Source organism: Microcaecilia unicolor, chromosome 5 (genome assembly GCF_901765095.1).
Source record: "Microcaecilia unicolor chromosome 5, aMicUni1.1, whole genome shotgun sequence".
NCBI classification, from domain to species: domain Eukaryota; kingdom Metazoa; phylum Chordata; class Amphibia; order Gymnophiona; family Siphonopidae; genus Microcaecilia; species Microcaecilia unicolor.
This window is the reverse complement of record NC_044035.1, coordinates 263,287,149-263,304,704: the sequence shown is the minus strand read 5'-3', so window position 1 is coordinate 263,304,704 and position 17,556 is coordinate 263,287,149. Positions and strand designations below refer to the sequence as shown.

The following is a 17,556-nucleotide window of genomic DNA, read 5'->3' as shown; positions in this document are numbered from 1 at the left end:
TAAAGTTCAATAGTGAAAGAAAAACTAAATCATTAGGTTATAGTGAAACTCCAAACATAATATTTCAATTTTTAAAAAATGTTTTCTTATTTAACTTTATATACCACAAACACAGCCAAGGTTCTAAAGCAATTTACAGTATCAACATACAAGAAAGAAAAAGATAAAAAGAAAAAAGTAATCAAATACACCATAGGTTAGAAAATAAACAGAAAACTATTTAAGAAGTAGAAATAAGGGCTTACTTGCTAACTTTCTCTCCTTGAGTCCCTCGAGACAAGTCCAGACATGTAGGTTTACACTCTTCTACTAACAGATGAAGATCAAGAACCACTGATTTTATAATGTCACCCTATAAGGGTCCTTTGCAGTCCATAGCTAGCCATTATCTTTGTAAAAGAAAGAACTATAACCACAACTTACCTCCTAAACCTAACCTCAAGAGGAAACGAACGATAACATGGGTGTAGCACCCCAAGGGGATAGTGTGGCCCCTGCAAACCATATTGGTCTCCTTGCTCGTTTTAAAAGGAAGGCTTTGTGCATGAGAAGCACAAATTCCGGGAAGAAAGGAGTAGCCTCGGCTCCAGATCCCTCCAAGGTATCCTCTCGCCAGCTTGGGTCTGACATAGCCGAAGCCTGCTCTGTTGGAGGCTGCCCCGATTCCATGTATGGGGCCCAAACGTGGCAGGACAGATAAAATGGCACCCGCCGGCAGAGTCTGCTCAGAGATTCCCGCCAAAACAGGAACCGGCATTTCCTTACCGTCCCCCAACTGATTAGCACTCAGGGTGAGCGGTTTCTCCAGAGCGCCCTGCTGCTCACACTTCCTGGATGCTGCTCTGAAGCTCCCACACTGGGAGCAGCATTTCATAGCTTCCAATGGAGCTGACATGAAGCAGATTGGTGCTACCTGATCAAGCTGGCCCCACGCCAACCTGCTAGCACTGCACGGCGCTCCTCCATCTGCTTTTTTTTTTTTAAACTTTCCCCTACAAGCTTACCTCAGCAGAGCCGCTCTATTTAAATGATTGGGGTTTTTTTTTTGTAGAGCCAGGAGAGAGGCTGCTGGACCCAGACAGACCAGGACACCAATCCCAAGGAGGACGGAGGGGACATGGAGGGGGGAGGGAGGGGACGTTGAGGGAGGCCTGACACCACCAGGTATACACCAATACCTCAAACCAGGGAACCTCAATCCCTATCCAGGCTCGATGGGCCAGGAGAAGGATCAATCTGGAGCTGAGGTTATGACCCTCCACCAGCTACATAGAGACAATACCGAGGTTGAGCTGGCTGCACATGACCATATGTAGCAAAGCTCTGAAGTTCTTTCTATCTCCACCTGCTGGTAGAGGGACATAACCGACAAGTCTCTGGATTGATCTGTGGGATGCTATGGAAGAGGTGTTTTACAAATCACTAGTACAGCAAGAGGAGCACGGAAACAGATTGCATTCTCAGTCATCTAATAACTATTTCTGGAAAAAAAAAAAAAGAAGAGTATATATTTGTGTAATTTAGTGGTAACATGGTACACAGTTCTTCTTCCTCTCAAAATGACAGCATACTGAGTTTGAAATGCTTTGAAAGAGAAATAGCAAGCAATGACAAAATATAAATACCTTCAGAGATCCAAGTTTGGAAATATCTCCTATCTGACAGATGTTATTGTCTGATAAGTCCAAATGTTGTAGAGATATGCAGCTGTTTAACTGATCCATTGTCTGAAACAAAACCATTCAGAATCATGGTTACTCTTCTACCAAGACCTTCAATTGTGAATACAGAAATAAGCAAAATCCATTAGAGCATACATACACCTAGCCACCTAAACATATCACCTCTAAAAAATGGGAAACAGCAACACTATTACACACATTATTGCAAGTTCCATATTATACAATGGTACTTAATTACCAATAACAAGCAATAATGGTATTAGCACATGCTGACACAGTATCATGTTTATTAACTACCTGCAAACGGCATGAGAATTTTACCAATTTTAAATGAAAAAAAAAAAAAAAAAACTTAACCTTGTACCTATTTTTTTTTAAGCCCATGGCATAACAATGGGCCAGATATTCAAAGGGGTTTATATGTTTAGCAGCAGCCACCGAAAACACCTAAACTCCTTGTCTAAGTTTTCAGTGGCACTATATAAACAGTAACAATGAAAATGGTCACCGACTGCTCTCACACTAACCATATAGTACCAGAGTGGAGCAAGGGCAGTCTACCCAACTACATGGACAGTGGCGAAATTCAGCCAGTTAAGTGGATTATGTTAGGACAGGGAAAAAAAACCCACAAAAAAATCTTGTTACTGCCATTTATACAATGGCTATGGTTGTTGCCACTGCTTCTACAGTTAGTGGCAATGAATATATGTGGCATACTTAAAAAACATAGCTGGCATTTAAAAAAGCTGGCCGCAAAGTTTAAATACTGACCAAATGAGCACAACACACTGATTTATTTATCAGCTTGGATCTAATACCTAAACTTCCTGTTGCTTTGTGGGGCAGGAAACCAAACTGAGAGAGAGCTTGGTGACCAAACAGCTTACTGACTACATGGACAAGTTCTCAATACTACATGACTCACAAAATCAGGATTCCGCCCCCAACACAGCACTGAAACTGTACTAGTCACTCTCCGGGCCAAATTCAAGTAGGAAATAGCTACCGGTAAAAGCATACTTCTCCTCCAATTCGACATGTATAGTGCATTCAACATGGTAAACCACAATATATTACTAAGACTCCTTGGCCACTTTGGGATTGTTGGAAATATACTTAATTGGATTAAAGGTTTTCCAACCACCAGAACATAACAAGTAAAATCAAACTCAACCATATCACCACCGTGGAAAGCAGCCTGTGGAGTATCTCAAGGATCACCATTATCACCAATACTCTTCAACATGATGATGATCCCACTGGCAAAGTCCTTATCCAATCAAGGCCTCAACCCGTCCATCTATGCAGATGATATCACAATCTATATCCCCTTCAGTCATGATTTGACAGAAATAACCAATGAAATCAATGAAGGACTGAACATCATGGACTCTTGGGCAAACTGAAATTGAACACTGAAAAAACACACTGCCTCATCCTCTCATCTCAACATAACAAGTACAAACCCACAACCATAAATACTCCAGGACACACCCTCCCCACCTCAGACAGCTTGAAAATACTCGGCATCACAATCGACCACAACCTTACTCTTGAGAGCCAAGTAAACTCCGTAATAAAGAAAATGTTCTACTCAATGTGGAAACTTAAATGCTTAAAACCTTTATTCCCAAGGGAAAGTTTTTGAAACCTAATACAATCAATGGTCCTAAGCCATGCAGACTATTGCAACAGAATTTATGCGGGATGTAAAGAATGACTCACAAAAAAACTCCAAACTGCCCTGGCAACAGGGAGGAATGGGACTACCAGATTTGGGCTTGTATAACCAAGCATGTTTATTGAGGCATCTAGGAGACTGGATCTGTCAAACGCAAGTGTTCACACCACTAGAGCAGGAGCGAGAATACTTCTCCCCCTATGACCCTATTACATTACTACACCAAGGGCGCAACCAGCTTCCGGTACATTTCAGGCGCTGCACACTCCTACAGCCCTTATGGGAGGGTACGGAAAAGGTTGGTTGAGGGAAGGGGAGGGCACCCTGCAGCTTCAGACTTACTAGCCATCAGGGGAAACGTAGAATTCAGCCCAGGTCAAGATAATTTGGCGTTCCTAAGGTGGAAGCGGTCCAGAATCAAGAGGGTGGATCATTTAATGGGAAGGGATAGAGAACTGGCCAACCTCACTGATCTCAGGACACTGCCCTTATGGACTAACCCATTTCTTTCTCCTTGCCTCTCTGCCCTTGCCTATCCCTTACCATTTATTGTGCTCACCTATTTGTAATTTAAATGTTGTAAGCCACATTGAGCCTGCCAGCGGTGGGAAATTGTGGGATGTAAGTGCTGTAAAAATAAAATAAACAAACAAACATAAGGTATGAGGATTTGCTGGCTAAAATTGGGAGGTCCTGGGGGGATCGCTTTGCGTATGCTCAAATCAAACACTACATATTAAATTTCAACCAATCAGCAGTGAAGGCAAAGATAGGACACAAAATACGTGCTTTCTTTCAGGAATTAGAGGTTGTGGGAATAACAGTGTCAACCCTCCACAAACCCCCAGTGAAGGAATTGCCTTCAAAAAGTTACCAGGGTATTAAGCAGAAATAGGAACAGGAAGCAGGAAGGTCCTTAGGGGAATGGGATGTTGGAACTACACTGAGGGGGGTCCCTAATCTTACTGAGGATGAGAGACTGCGGGAATGTGGATACAGAGTGGTAATGCAGGCATACATGGCTAGACAACAGTTAGCCCATATGAGACCTGGGCAGGAAGCTAAGTGTGTTAAATGTGGGCAAACGCCTCATACTTTACACCACACATTCTGGGGATGCCCAGGAGTGCGGGCCTTTGGGGGGCAGATTTGGAGATTCATGACAAAAACATTAGGCTCACCATTAAATGGGACATGGGACCACTTTGTACTGGACACACAAAGGGCATTTAGTACACAGGCTAAAGGAAAATGGGTATGGTGCTGTAAGTTATGCCTGGTGGCGCGGAAATGTATTTTGCAAAGTTGGATATCCCCAGAACCACCGGCTTACTGGCAATGGAGGAACCAAATACATATGTTACCAATGTGGGAGGCCAGAGGAACTAAGGGGTCTTTGAAACGGAGAAAGAATTTCTTGCAAGTATGGACCCTGTATGTTTAGAGTTTAAGTCCTCGTGGGCGCAATTTGCTTTTTGAATGGTTGTAACATTAGATAAGGAGATAAGAAGGAGCTCCTGTGGTTAATTCTGTGTTTTGAGAGGGGAGGGAGGGAGGGTGCCCACCTGGTCTATCAGAGTCCAAGGCCAGGGGGGAAATGTGAGGGGAAGGATTGGGGGGGGGGGGGGGAAGAAAAAATAAAACTTTTGGTGACAAGCTGTACCGTATTATAATCTGAGGAACTATTTTGTGACTATTTTGGAATCTCTTGCTAGAGGTTCTAGTCAAGGCGACTAACACACCATATAATGGTTAAAGTGCACAGTTGGGATCCAATACAATAATAGGGAAAAAAGATCTCTTGATTGGGGAGGGTAGGGAGGTTGGGGATTTTAGATTAAAAAAAATAATTCTGTGTAAAGAACTTAGGGCCTCTTTTACCAAACCAAGCTCATTCCTGCACGGTAATACTGACAAAGCGCATTCAAAATGAATGGGCTTTGTCAGCGTTCCAGCGCCGGGAATCGTTAGCATGGTTTGGTAAAAGAGGCCCTAAGCTCTTTACACAGAATTATATTTTTAATCTAAAATCCCCAACCTCCCTACCCTCCCCAATCAACAGATCTTTTTTCCCTATTATTGTATTGGATCCCAACTGTGCACTTTAACCATTATATGGTGTGTTAGTCGCCTTGACTAGAACCTCTAGCAACAGATTCCACAACTTAATTATGTGCTGCATGAAAAAACTTTCTATAATTTGTTTCAATCTTCTAAACATTAGTTTCATGGAGTGTCCTCTTGTTTTACTGTTGTTTGAAAGGTTAAAACAACTGTTACACCCCACTCATGACTTTCTAGGTTTGGATAACTTTCTAAAAGAAAAGACTATAAGCCATTATTCAGATGGACTTAGGGAAAAGCCACTGCATACTTCTAGGATAAGCTGCATAAAATGTATTGTACTGTTTTCGGATCTTGCCAAGTACTTGTAACCTGAATTGGCCACTGTTAGAAACAGGATGCTGGGCTTAACAGACCTTCGGTCTGTCCCAGTATGGCAAAGCTTATGTTCTTATCATACTCCCTCGCAGCTGTCTTCTCTCTAAACTGCAGAGCCCTGAAGCATGCCATTTTAAATGGGTGCAATTGTCTATTTATCTGAATATGGAACTTCTGAAAATAAAAATCAGCTATTAACAATTGTTAAATGAGGAATATTATAGTGGCCACGCTTAGTAAATAAAGCTCTAGGTAACTTACTTTCAGGTTATTTCCAGATAAATTCAACCATTCCAAATGCACTAGTTCTTTCAGCCCCTCCACATAGCCAATGCTGTTATGGGGCAGGTTCAGCACCCGTAGCTGAGTCAATTTAGCCAAACCCATCATGCGGACAAGTCGATTGTTGGCTACAGAGAGCTGCAAGATTAAATACAAGCAATAACCAGGGTCACCATCAACAGTAATGTATTAATAGCAGAGGATAAGAAATTAACTGGCAGTGCACGTATTAGAATACTTACTAACATATTTTCAAATTCAGAATTCTAACAGAGCCATCCATGTACAAGCTAACAGGCAGCACGAGGCTGGTCTCTTCATTGCAAACTCTTAAATAGTTATTTATTGGATTTGGCTCACACCTTTTTTCAGTAGTGCTTCAAGGTGAGTTACCGTGAGTGCTTGCATGTATTTCTATGTCCCTGTCCCGTTTACAATCTGAGGGGCTCTTTTACTAAGCTGTGGTAAAAAGTGGCCTTCACTAGTCTGAACGCATGAAATTAGTGTGTGCTGGAGTGGTAAACGGCTGCGCACTAATATTAAAAGTAGCACGTGACTATTTACTGCCTGAGCCCTATTTACTTGGCAGTAAGGGCTCATGCGCTACTCATGAGGTAATCAGTCAGCACGTGGCAATGTGGCCATGCTGCCGATTAACACCAGGAACGGCCCCTCCACGGTAAAAAATAGAAAATTATTTTCTACCACAAAACAGCGTGCACTAACTTTGAAACTACCACAGAGCGCCCACGCTATTTCAAGCGGACGAGTCAGAGAAACTTACTGACTTCACGGTAAACCTGGAGGACGTAATGGGGCAGTTCAGCAAACTGAAGAGTAGCAGAGCTCCTGGACCGGATGGTATTCATCCTAGAGTACTGATAGAACTGAAAAATGAGCTTGCGGAGCTACTGTTAGTGATATGCAATTTATTCTTAAAATTGAGCGTGGTACCGGAAGATTGGAAGGCGGCCAATGTAACACCAATTTTTTAAAAAGGTTCCAGGGGAGATCCGGGAAATTATAGACCGGTGAGTCTCACGTCGGTGCCGGGGAAAATGGTAGAGGCTATTATCAAAAACAAAATTACAGAGCACATCCGAGGACATGGATTACTGAGACCAAGTCAGCTCGGCTTTTGTGTGGGGAAATCTTGCCTGACCAATTTACTTCAATTCTTTGAAGGAGTAAACAAACATGTGGACAAAGGGGAACCGGTTGATATTGTGTATCTGGATTTTCAAAAGGCGTTTGACAAGGTACCTCATGAAAGGCTACAGAGGAAACTGGAAGGTCATGGGACAGGAGGAAATGTCCTATTGTGGATTCAAAACTGGTTGAAGGATAGGAAACAGAGCGTGGGGTTAAATGGGCAGTATTCACAATGGAGAAGGGTAGTTAGTGAGGTTCCTCCGGGGTCTGTGCTAGGACCGCTGCTTTTTAATATATTTATAAATGATTTAGAGATGGGAGTAACTAGCGAGGTAATTAAATTTGCTGATGACACAAAGTTATTCAAAGTCGTTAACTCGCGACAGGATTGTGAAAAATTACAAAAGGACCTTACGAGGCTGGGCGGCTAAATGGCAGATGACGTTTAACGTGAGCAAGTGCAAGGTGATGCATGTGGGGAAAAAAGAACCCGAATTATAGCTACGTCATGCAAGGTTCCACGTTAAGAGTTACGGACCAAGAAAGGGATCTGGGTGTCGTCGATAATACACTGAAACCTTCTGCTTAGTGTGCTGCTGCGGCTAGGAAAGCAAATAGAATATTGGGTATTATTAGGAAAGGTATGGAAAACAAGTGTGAGGATGTTATAATGCCGTTGTATCACTCCATGGTGCGACCGCACCTTGAGTATTGTGTTCAATTCTGGTCGCCGCATCTCAAGAAAAATATAGTAGAATTGGAAAAGGTGCAGCGAAGGGCAACGAAAATGATAGTGGGGATGGGACGACTTCCCTATGAAGAAAGACTAAGGAGGCTAGGGCTTTTCAGCTTGGAGAAAAGACGGCTGAGGGGAGACATGATAGAGGTATATAAAATAATGAGTGGAGTGGAACAGGTGGATGTGAAGCTTCTGTTCACGCTTTCCAAAAATACTAGGACTAGGGGGCATGCGATGAAACTACAGTGCAGTAAATTTAAAACAAATCGGAGAAAATCTTTCTTCACCCAACGCATAATTAAACTCTGGAATTCGTTGCCGGAGAACATGGTGAAGGCGGTTAGCTTGGCAGAGTTTAAAAAGGGGGTTAGACGGTTTCCTAAAGGACAAGTCCATAAACCACTACTAAATGGACTTGGGAAAAATCCATAATTCCAGGAATAATGTGTAGAATGTTTGTACATTTGGGAAGCTTGCCAGGTGCCCTTGGCCTGGATTGGTCGCTGTCGTGGACAGGATGCTGGGTTTCAATGGACCCTTGGTCTTTTCCCAGTGTGGCATTACTTATGTACCCCAGTGGTAGTGTCGATTTAGCGCGAGCTACCTTCGCATTACCCTACCACAGCTTAGTAAAAGGGCCCCTAAATTTGTATTTGAGGCAATGGACAATTAAGCGATTTCAACAAAATCACAAAAAGCAGCAGCAAGATTTGAAACGATTTGGTTAAAATGTGAAAATATTCACTATACCATGTACAGGTTTTTATTATTATTTTTTTAAAACTTTACCAGTGAGCAAACACATGTCGTAGAGAGAGAGAGAGAAAGAAAAGACAAAGAAAGGTGGGAGGAGAGAAGGGGGCATTTTCAATATGACGTCTAAATCCCAACTTTGGACATTTTGCTGAAAATGTCCAAAAATCAAGTGGGGAACAGGGCCATTTTCAAATCTGAAAAACATCTATCTTTTTGTTTCAGAAATAGCCATTTCCGAGGTGGTTTTAGACACTTTGTGCTCATTCAGGGGCATTTTCGAAAGAGAAGGGCGCCCATCTTTCGACACAAATCGGGAGTGGGCGTCCTTCTCTCAGGGTCACCCAAATCGGCATAATTGAAAGCCAATTTTGGGTGCCCTCAACTGCAGTCTGTCGCGGGGACGACCAAAGTTTACTCGAGCGTGTCGGAGGCATAGCGAAGGCAGGACTGGGGCGTGCTTAAGAGATGGGCGTCCTCAGCCGATAATGGAAAAAAGAAGGGCGTCCCTGACGAGCATTTGGTCGACTTTACTTGGTCCATTTTTTTTCACAACCAAGCCTCAAAAAGGTACCCAAACTGACCAGATGACCACCAGAGGGAATCGGGGATGACCTCCACTTACTACCCCAGTGGTCACTAACCCCCTCCCACCCTAAAAGAAAAACAATTGTAAAACAATTTTTGCCAGCCTTTATGCCAGCCTCAAATGTCAAACCCAGCTACCTCCCTGACAGCCATATGCAGGTCCCTGGAGCAGTTTTAGTGGGTGCAGTGCACTTCAGCCAGGCGGACCCAGCCCCCCCCCCCCCCACCTGTTACACTTGTGGTGGTAAATGTGAGCCCTTCAAAACCCACCCGAAACCCACTGTATCCACATGTAGGTGCCCCCCCCTTCACCCCTTAGGGCTATGGTAGTGGTATACAGTTGTGGGCAGTGGGTTTTGGGGGGCTCAGCACACAAAGTAAGGGAGCTATGCACCTGGGAGCAATTTGTGAAGTCCACTGCAGTGCCCCCTAGGGTGTCCAGTTGGTGTCCTGGCATGTGAGGGGGACCAGTGCACTACGAATGCTGGCTCCTCCCACAACCAAATGCTTTGGATTTGGTAGTTTTTGAGATGGGCGTCCTCAGATTCCATTATGGCCAAAAACCGGAGACGCCCATCTCTAAGGTCGACCAAAATGTTGAGATTTGGGCATTCCTGACCGTATTATCGAAACGAAAGATGGACGCCCATCTTGTTTCAATAATATGAGTTTCCCCGCCCCATCGCCGGGACGTCCTTAGAGATGGGCGCTCTTAGATATGGCGTCCCCGTTCGATTATGCCCCTCATTGTGTTTTTCAAGAAAAAAAATGTCCAAAGAAACAACGTACAAAAACAAGCCACTGGGAACGTCTCGGGGGCCAGCACTCTTAGTAGACTGGCACCACAGATATCCCAGCAGTGCAGTGGGGCACCCTAGGGGAACTTCACATAAAAGGTCCCAGGTATCCATCTCACTGGTACCCCCTTATATTGTTTGGTGAACCCTCCAAAATTCACCAAAAACCTACTGTACACCACTACAATAGCCCTTATGTCTGTCAACTATATGTGGATACAGTAGGATTTTGGTGGGTTTTGAACGGCTCACACTTTCCACAAGTGTACCAGAAAGTGGATTATGGGCCTAGGTTCCCTTCTCAACAGTACACTGCACCTATCACTAGACTACTCCAGGGACCTGCTTGCTGCTCTAATAGGACTGGCCATGACATCTGAAGCTACCATAGAGGCTGGGATGTACTGTTTCTTTCACATCTTTGGGGGTCGGGAAGGGGTCAGTGACCACTGGGAGAGTAAGGGGGGGTTCATGCCTCAATCCCTCCAGTAGTCATCTGGTCAATTTGGGCACCTTTTTATGACTTACGTCATTATTGAACGGGATACCACAAATTGAAGGAACATAGAACACTACGTAGATGCTGAAGGGGCAGAGTAGTGTTAGTCAACAGGACACTTCCAGAAGAAAACACGTGGATGATGGAAATGTAGCAACACATTTATTGCATGAAAGGACTCGACAAAGCACTGTGTTTCGGCTAATGTGACTGCATCAGGAGTCTCATTGAATCGTATATGGTAAAAAAAAACCTTGTAATTCTGAACATCAAGTAAATGAAAGTCTTAAAAAAAAAAAAAAACCTCTTTAAAAGAGGAACAATCCAAGTTCTGTAAAGTCGTGTTGACAAGGCAGTAGAAAAGAGAATGGTGTGTTCGGGCTAATGTAGTCGTTTTTGAAACAGGTCCAGACAAAAACTTCCAACTTTTAGCCCTAGATGTTTTTGTTTTGTTCCATTATGGCAGAAATATGTCCAAATCCCACCTCCTTGTGATTTGGAAGCACTGCAGAGGAACTGCATAGAAAAATGTCTTAAAAATGTGTTTTAAAAATAGCAATTTGCAAGAAAAATGTCCATCTGTTGCTTTGTGCATTTTTTTGTTTCGAAAATGAGCCCCATAATGTGCCAAAGAGCTTACCTACCTAACATCTCATGGTTTACAACAAATGACAGTTTTGGAAGGAAACATTAACTTCAGCCTACCTGCATGAGATTCTTGCATTTCTCCAAATGCTCCAGCTTAATTATCTGGTTCTTATCCAAAATGAGGGTATGAGTATCAGCTGGACAGGGTAATACAGGCCCCAGTTTCTGCAGTCCCTGACCTGAAAAATCTATGACTGGACCTTGGAAGGGAGAACACCGATTAATTTGGGTGATCATCAGGCAGACAATTTATAACACTTAATACACAGGTGTACAAGAGCATCTAGCAGCTTTATATTTATAGATGTCATTTCCTTTTTGAATGTTTCAACATTACAACTATACCAATACTGCACCCAAAATAGAGGGGTATAACCCAGGCCTTTCATTACATTTAGAAGCCAGCAGCTGAGACCTCTCTCGATTCTCCTTCTCTTCACCTCCAACATTGTCCCCAGTGAATGTTTTTTAGGGGAGGGTAGGAATTCCCTCCTAGATCAGCAGTAGCTCTTTTAGAAACCATTTCCATATTCTGTGTCTGTGGGTAAAGAAACTAGCAAATCAGGCCCAGATGATAAGAAGCCCCCGCACTGTTCCAAACAGCACTCTAAAATTAGTGCCAGACCAGCACAGGGCATTAACGCACCTATGATCAGTGATGCAAATTTTGGCGTGCTATTAACTCTGATCATACAGATACTTCTGCAGAAGTTGTTTGACAGGTCCGGGCTGTCAAAAAATGTGGGGAGAAAAAAACCCAGACCTGTCAAACAACAGAAGACATTTGACAGGTCAAAGATTTTCTCCAGGACCTGTTAAACCAAAGCCCCCCCCCAAACATGGTCTGGACGACCTCCAGGCCCCCCACCCCCCCAAACACTAAAAAGACTCTGCTGATCCAGTAGGACCGCTAGCCCCCACCCCCAACTCTAACAAGACCCTGGTGTTGGGGGCTACCCCTCCACATATGCATGGGCAACCCTTCCCCCCTCCCCACTGCTTACCTCGAGTTGGAGAGAGGAACTAGCACTCCCGTCTCCTCAAAACGCCCGCAGTGGAGGGAGGAAATGCTAGTCCTTCCCTCCTCCAATTTGAGGTAGGCCGCTAAGGGGGAGGAAGGGGTGCTGGTGCAGGTGTGGAGGAGTAGCGGTCCCACTGGACCACCAGGGTATTGTTAGTGTTGGGGGTGGGTGGGGGCTAGCGGGCCCACTGGTCCACCACAGTCTTTTTAGTGTTTGAGGGGTGGGGGGGGGGGGGGGGGCAGACAGGTTTGACAGGTCCAGAAGAAAATCCCAGACCTCTCAAACCTCTTCTGTTTTGCTCTCCCCCATTCCTCCTTTGGCAAACCCTAACACCAATTCAAAGCTGGCATAGGGTTTGCAGTGGTAGCAGCGCTCTTGTTTGGTGCACTGCCCGCTGATCATAAGGGAGGAATGCGGGAGACCCTTGTTTGCATGCATGCATATGCAAATAGCAGTCAGAAGAAGTGAGCTCATTGTTTCACACGCTCACTGGCTCTGATCCTGGGGCACAGGCAAATGCAGGTGCTAGTCCAGTGCTAATGGCCTCTAGCACTCGCATTTGCTTCTGATCTTCGGCCCCTCTGTCCCTTAAGGTGACTCTGCAAATCACCAGCAGACTCAAAGCAGTCAGCTTGCTGTGTGTCAGCACCCTCTTGATTGGTGAAGCAAAGAGGCAAGTTGCCTCTATATTTCACATATCACCATAGCCTGAGTCCCCACCAGTCTCTCTCTTTCTGTCTAGAGGCCAACTGAATTTCAATTCAGTTTTGCCTTCAGTGCCGAAATTGGCCCAGAATCCATATTTGGTCTTGTTTTGGTACCAGCAGAAAATGCCTGTACATTTTCAGCTGAAACTGAACTTACTTTTTACCCACAGCGCGTGCTCCCCTCCCCCTCCCGAACAGTAGCAAGCTCAGTTCCTTCTTCCCCTCCGGATCAAAGTCTTGTCACCCATACGGATGGTGGAGATGGCAGGGGCAGCAATGACTAGGGACCATTACTGACCCGACAAGCCACCACCGGGGATTCAAGGCCTAGGGGGGCTACCTTTATTCGGGGGACAGGGAGGGGGCAGCGGTGCTATGTCTGTTCTAGGGGTAGGGGGAAGTTTGCTATGGTTTGTGGAGGGGACAGGTTTCGGTTTAGACCAAAACTCAGCAGTGAATTTTTGCCAAAGATTCAGTTTCAGCTGAAACAACCAGTCTTAGTCGGCCTCTTTTTCTCATACCCTGCCCCCGCATTTGCCATCATTTTCTCATAACCCCACTTTTACCCAGTCTCGTTCTCTCATACAGCGCCCCTCAATTTTACCTAATCTCTCTCCTTCATACCGCAGCCTCCTCCCTCCGTTACCCAGTCTCTCTCTTTCGTTTGAAAAAACTAGGTGAAAACAGATAACCAAAACAAGGATCAACATTAAAACATATAACACTTGTTTCTGCCTGGGTAGAACCTGGGGAGCTCAGGAAATATAGCTGCTCAAGACAAGTTATAAAAAATATAACTGCTCACAGTACCTCAATGAAAAGATCTTTCGCTCTCCTCTCCCTATCTGAGATTAAGGATTACCTCAGTGCTAGGCAGGAAAAAAACTCTCACTTCTGTAACAACGTTACAAAAGAAAAGAAAAAATTAAAAAAAAAAGAGAGTCACCATCTGCTGGCCAAACAAGGGAAATGCACTTCATGAAATAATACAGTTCATAGGCTTGAAAACCCAGTTTCGCCACACGCTCCCTCCCTCCACCTTTACCCAGTCTCTCATACTACGCCCTCCCCGCCTTCACCCAGTCTCTCTTTCTCTCACACTACGCCCATCCCTGCTTTACCCAGTCTCTCTCATACTGCGCCATCCCCGCCTTTACCCAGTCTCTCATACCGCACCCCCCGCCTTTACCTAGTCTCTCTCTCATACCATGCACTCCTCAGTCTTTATGTAGTCTCTCTCATACCGCACCCTCCTCCCACCTTTACCCAATTTCTCTCTCATATTGAGCCCTTCCCCCACCCTCTCTCTTGCATACCCTCCCCCAACTTTACCCAGTCTCTCTCTCATATACCACACCCCCACCTTTATCCAGTCTCTCTCTCTCATACTGCACTCTGCCCATCTTTACCCAGTCTCTCTCTCATACCACACCCTCCCCGGCCTTTACCCAATCTCTCATACCGCACCCTCCTCCTCCCACCTTTACCCAGTCTCTCATACCGGACCCCCCCCCCCCGCCTTTACCCAGTCTCTCATACTGCACTCTCCCCCCCCCCACCTTTACGCAGTCTCATACCGCACCCTCCCCCACCTTTACCCATTCTCTCTCTCATACCGCACCCTCCCCCACCTTTACCCAGTCTCTTTTGCGCCCACCCCACCTTTACCCAGTCTCTCATACCAGGCTCTCCCCCCACCTTTACCCACTCTCTTTCTCTCATACCATACCCTCCCCCGTCTTTACCCAGTCTCTCTCAGTGCACCCTCCCTCGCCTTTACCTAGTCTCTCTCTCTCTCTCATACTGTGCCCTCCCTACCTTTACCATCTGCTTCTCTCATACCATGTCCTTCCCCTGCCTTTACCCAGTCTCTCTCATACTGCACCCTCCTTCCACCTTTACCCAGTCTCTCATACCACACTCTCCCCCCACCTTTATGCAGTCTCTCATATTGCACCCTCCCCTGCCTTTACTCAGTCTCTCTCTTATACCATGCCCTCCCCCCACCTTTACCCAGTCTCTTTCTCTCATACCACACCCTCCCCCCACCTTTACCCAGTCTCTTTCTCTCATATCACGCCCGCCCCACCTTTACCCAGTCTTTCTCTCATACCACGACCTCCCCAGTTACCCACTCTCTCTCTCATACCATGCCCTCCCCCGTCCTTACCCAGTCTCTCTCTCACAGCACCCTCCCTCGCCTTTACCCAGTCTCTCTCATACCGCACCCTTCCCAGCCTTTACCCGTTTTCTGTCTCTCTCATACCGTGCTCTCCTCCGCCTTTACCCAGTCTCTCTCATACTGCATCTCCCGCCTTTACCGTGCCCTCTCCCGCCTTTACCCAGTCTCTCTCATACTGCATCTCCCGCCTTTACCCAGTGTCTCTCTCATATACCATGCCCTCCACCTTTACCCAGTCTCTCTCTCTGTCATACCATACCCGTCTACTAGTCTCTCATACTTCGCCCTCCCCCATCTTTACCAAGTCTCTCTTTCTCTCTCATACTTACTGCGCCTTCCCCCATCTTTACCCAGTCTCTCTCTCTCTCTCATACTGCGCCTTCCCCCATCTTTACCCAGTCTCTCTTTCTCTCTCATACTGCGCCTTCCCCCATCTTTACCCAGTCTCTCTTTCTCTATCCTGTCCTCCTCCCAACTTTACTCAGTCTCTCTTTCTCTTATACCCTGCCCCCCCCCCCCCCCCCCCCCCTCAGTGGCATCTGGAGAAGTTGTCTAACAAAACCATTGACTCACTGAACCAGAGATGCTGATCTGTTTATGCTATAAGTTTACCTTGTTGGGCAGGCTGGATGGACAGTACATGTCTTTATCTGCCATCATCTACTATGTTACTATATATGTTTAGGCATCAAATAAGAATGTGACAAATGATAAAATTATCAATTTTGCTCCAACTATTTTTCCACAAACATAAATATGTGAAACCTTCATGTGACTATCACTTGATTCTCCACTTGATTATGGTGCTCCTCAAGGCTCTATTCTTTCCCCTATACTGTTTTAATATTATCCTTAGCCCTTTGGCTCTTCTCAGCCAGGATTTCAATATTACATTTTTCTTCTATGCAAATGATATTCTTCTAATCTTTCCAGTTATTCCTCATAACCCAAATCTTTCCCCTTTACAATCTTGCCTAACTGCACTATCTTCTTGGCTTTGTACTCCTAAAATGGTTCTGAATCCAGGTAAAACCAGCTTGTTGGATCTGTGGATTACTTCCTCTTTTTGATGTCACTATTACACCTATTCTGTCTTTTCGGTACCTCGGTGTGATCATTGATACTAAACTCTCTTTCAACCTTCAAGTCTCTGATATTATTAAAAAGGGTTTCTACTGGCTGCATCGTCTTCGAGTAATTAGACATTTCTTAGATTTTCATTCCTTTCACACCATAATACATGCCTTTGTCATATCACATCTTGATTATTGTAACCTATTTATTGCGGCATCTCATCTATTCTTCGTAGGTTACACACTTTACAAAATACCACAGCTCATTCATGTGTAACCCATAACGACACCTCAGTGGACCTCCTTACCTTGGCCCGGTTATAACAACCTACACTCCCTCCCATGCCCTTCGTTCCCTGGACTCCAACTGGTTAGTTGTCCCCTCTCCAAGGTTAGCGCATTATGAATCTACATGCTCCTCTGCTTTCTAGTTCCTGGCACACTACTTTGGAATTCACTTTCCCTTTGTATTTGCTTTGAGTTGTCATTTACAAAATTGAAGACCCACTTCTTTGATAGGGCTTTTAAGCCCCCAGTGTAAGTGTAATTGTCCATGGTTCTTATGGTGGTCTGTATGTCCCAGCAATTTAATTACATGTGTCTAATCTTTTATCTCCTTTTGTATAATTGTTTACTTGTTGTTCATTGATCTTTTTCTTTCATATTTTTAATTTTGGCATTCAACCTTTTAAAACTTGTAATTTTTTTTTCTTAGCAGCCATGGCCTATATCTAGAAAGAGCAAGATATCAAGCTTTTTAATAAATATAATCACTTTGGGGAACTCCTCAGATGCTGTTTAAGTGGATAATGCCCAGTCCAAAGATATCACCAATCACACCCCAAAGTATATGTATTTAGAAAGCTAGCAGCAACAGGCCAATCCTATTCTAATTTTGCTCCACTGCATGACATCCTTAAGGAAAAAAAATTAAGACTGAATTAGACTATTTGATTGACCTCAACGTGTCAAATCTAGTTAGGACAAGATGTAGCAGCTTTCATTATACACGAGTCCAAATGTGCTTTTCGGAAATTCTATTTTAAAAAATGGTTCCAATTCTCATTTTAAAAACTGTGACTAAAATATCGAACAGCACGGAAAAGAGCATCAGGGGTCCAAATACTTACCCAGTTGCTCTGCCTTTAAGTGTGAAACTCCCATTTCAAATATAATGCTGCAGAGCCTTGAAAAAATTAATTCTGCAAAACAGGCGCGCTGGCCTGCAACAAACGATAACAGGTATCATCAAGACCTAAAGATTTCGCTCTGCTCCAGCAGAGGCGCCCCAGATAAGCAAAGTGGC

General features: G+C 44.6%; 1 protein-coding gene across 5 annotated transcripts in view; it reads right to left on the bottom strand.

Moving 5' to 3' along the window:
* The window catches only part of CEP97 (centrosomal protein 97), an 81,019-nt gene that overhangs the window by 62,790 nt on the left and 673 nt on the right, over positions 1–17,556 (bottom strand). For 2 of the 5 annotated variants that reach the window (XM_030204151.1, XM_030204156.1), the window contains exons 2-5: positions 17,381–17,473; positions 11,324–11,466; positions 6,070–6,228; positions 1,626–1,727 (exon numbers count right to left, since the gene is read on the bottom strand). In XM_030204151.1, coding sequence (XP_030060011.1) covers positions 1,626–1,727; positions 6,070–6,228; positions 11,324–11,466; positions 17,381–17,473 — 497 coding nt within the window. The remainder of the gene's footprint in view (positions 1–1,625; positions 1,728–6,069; positions 6,229–11,323; positions 11,467–17,380; positions 17,474–17,556) is intronic. The other 3 variants (XM_030204152.1, XM_030204154.1, XM_030204155.1) reach the window with 2 other exon arrangements.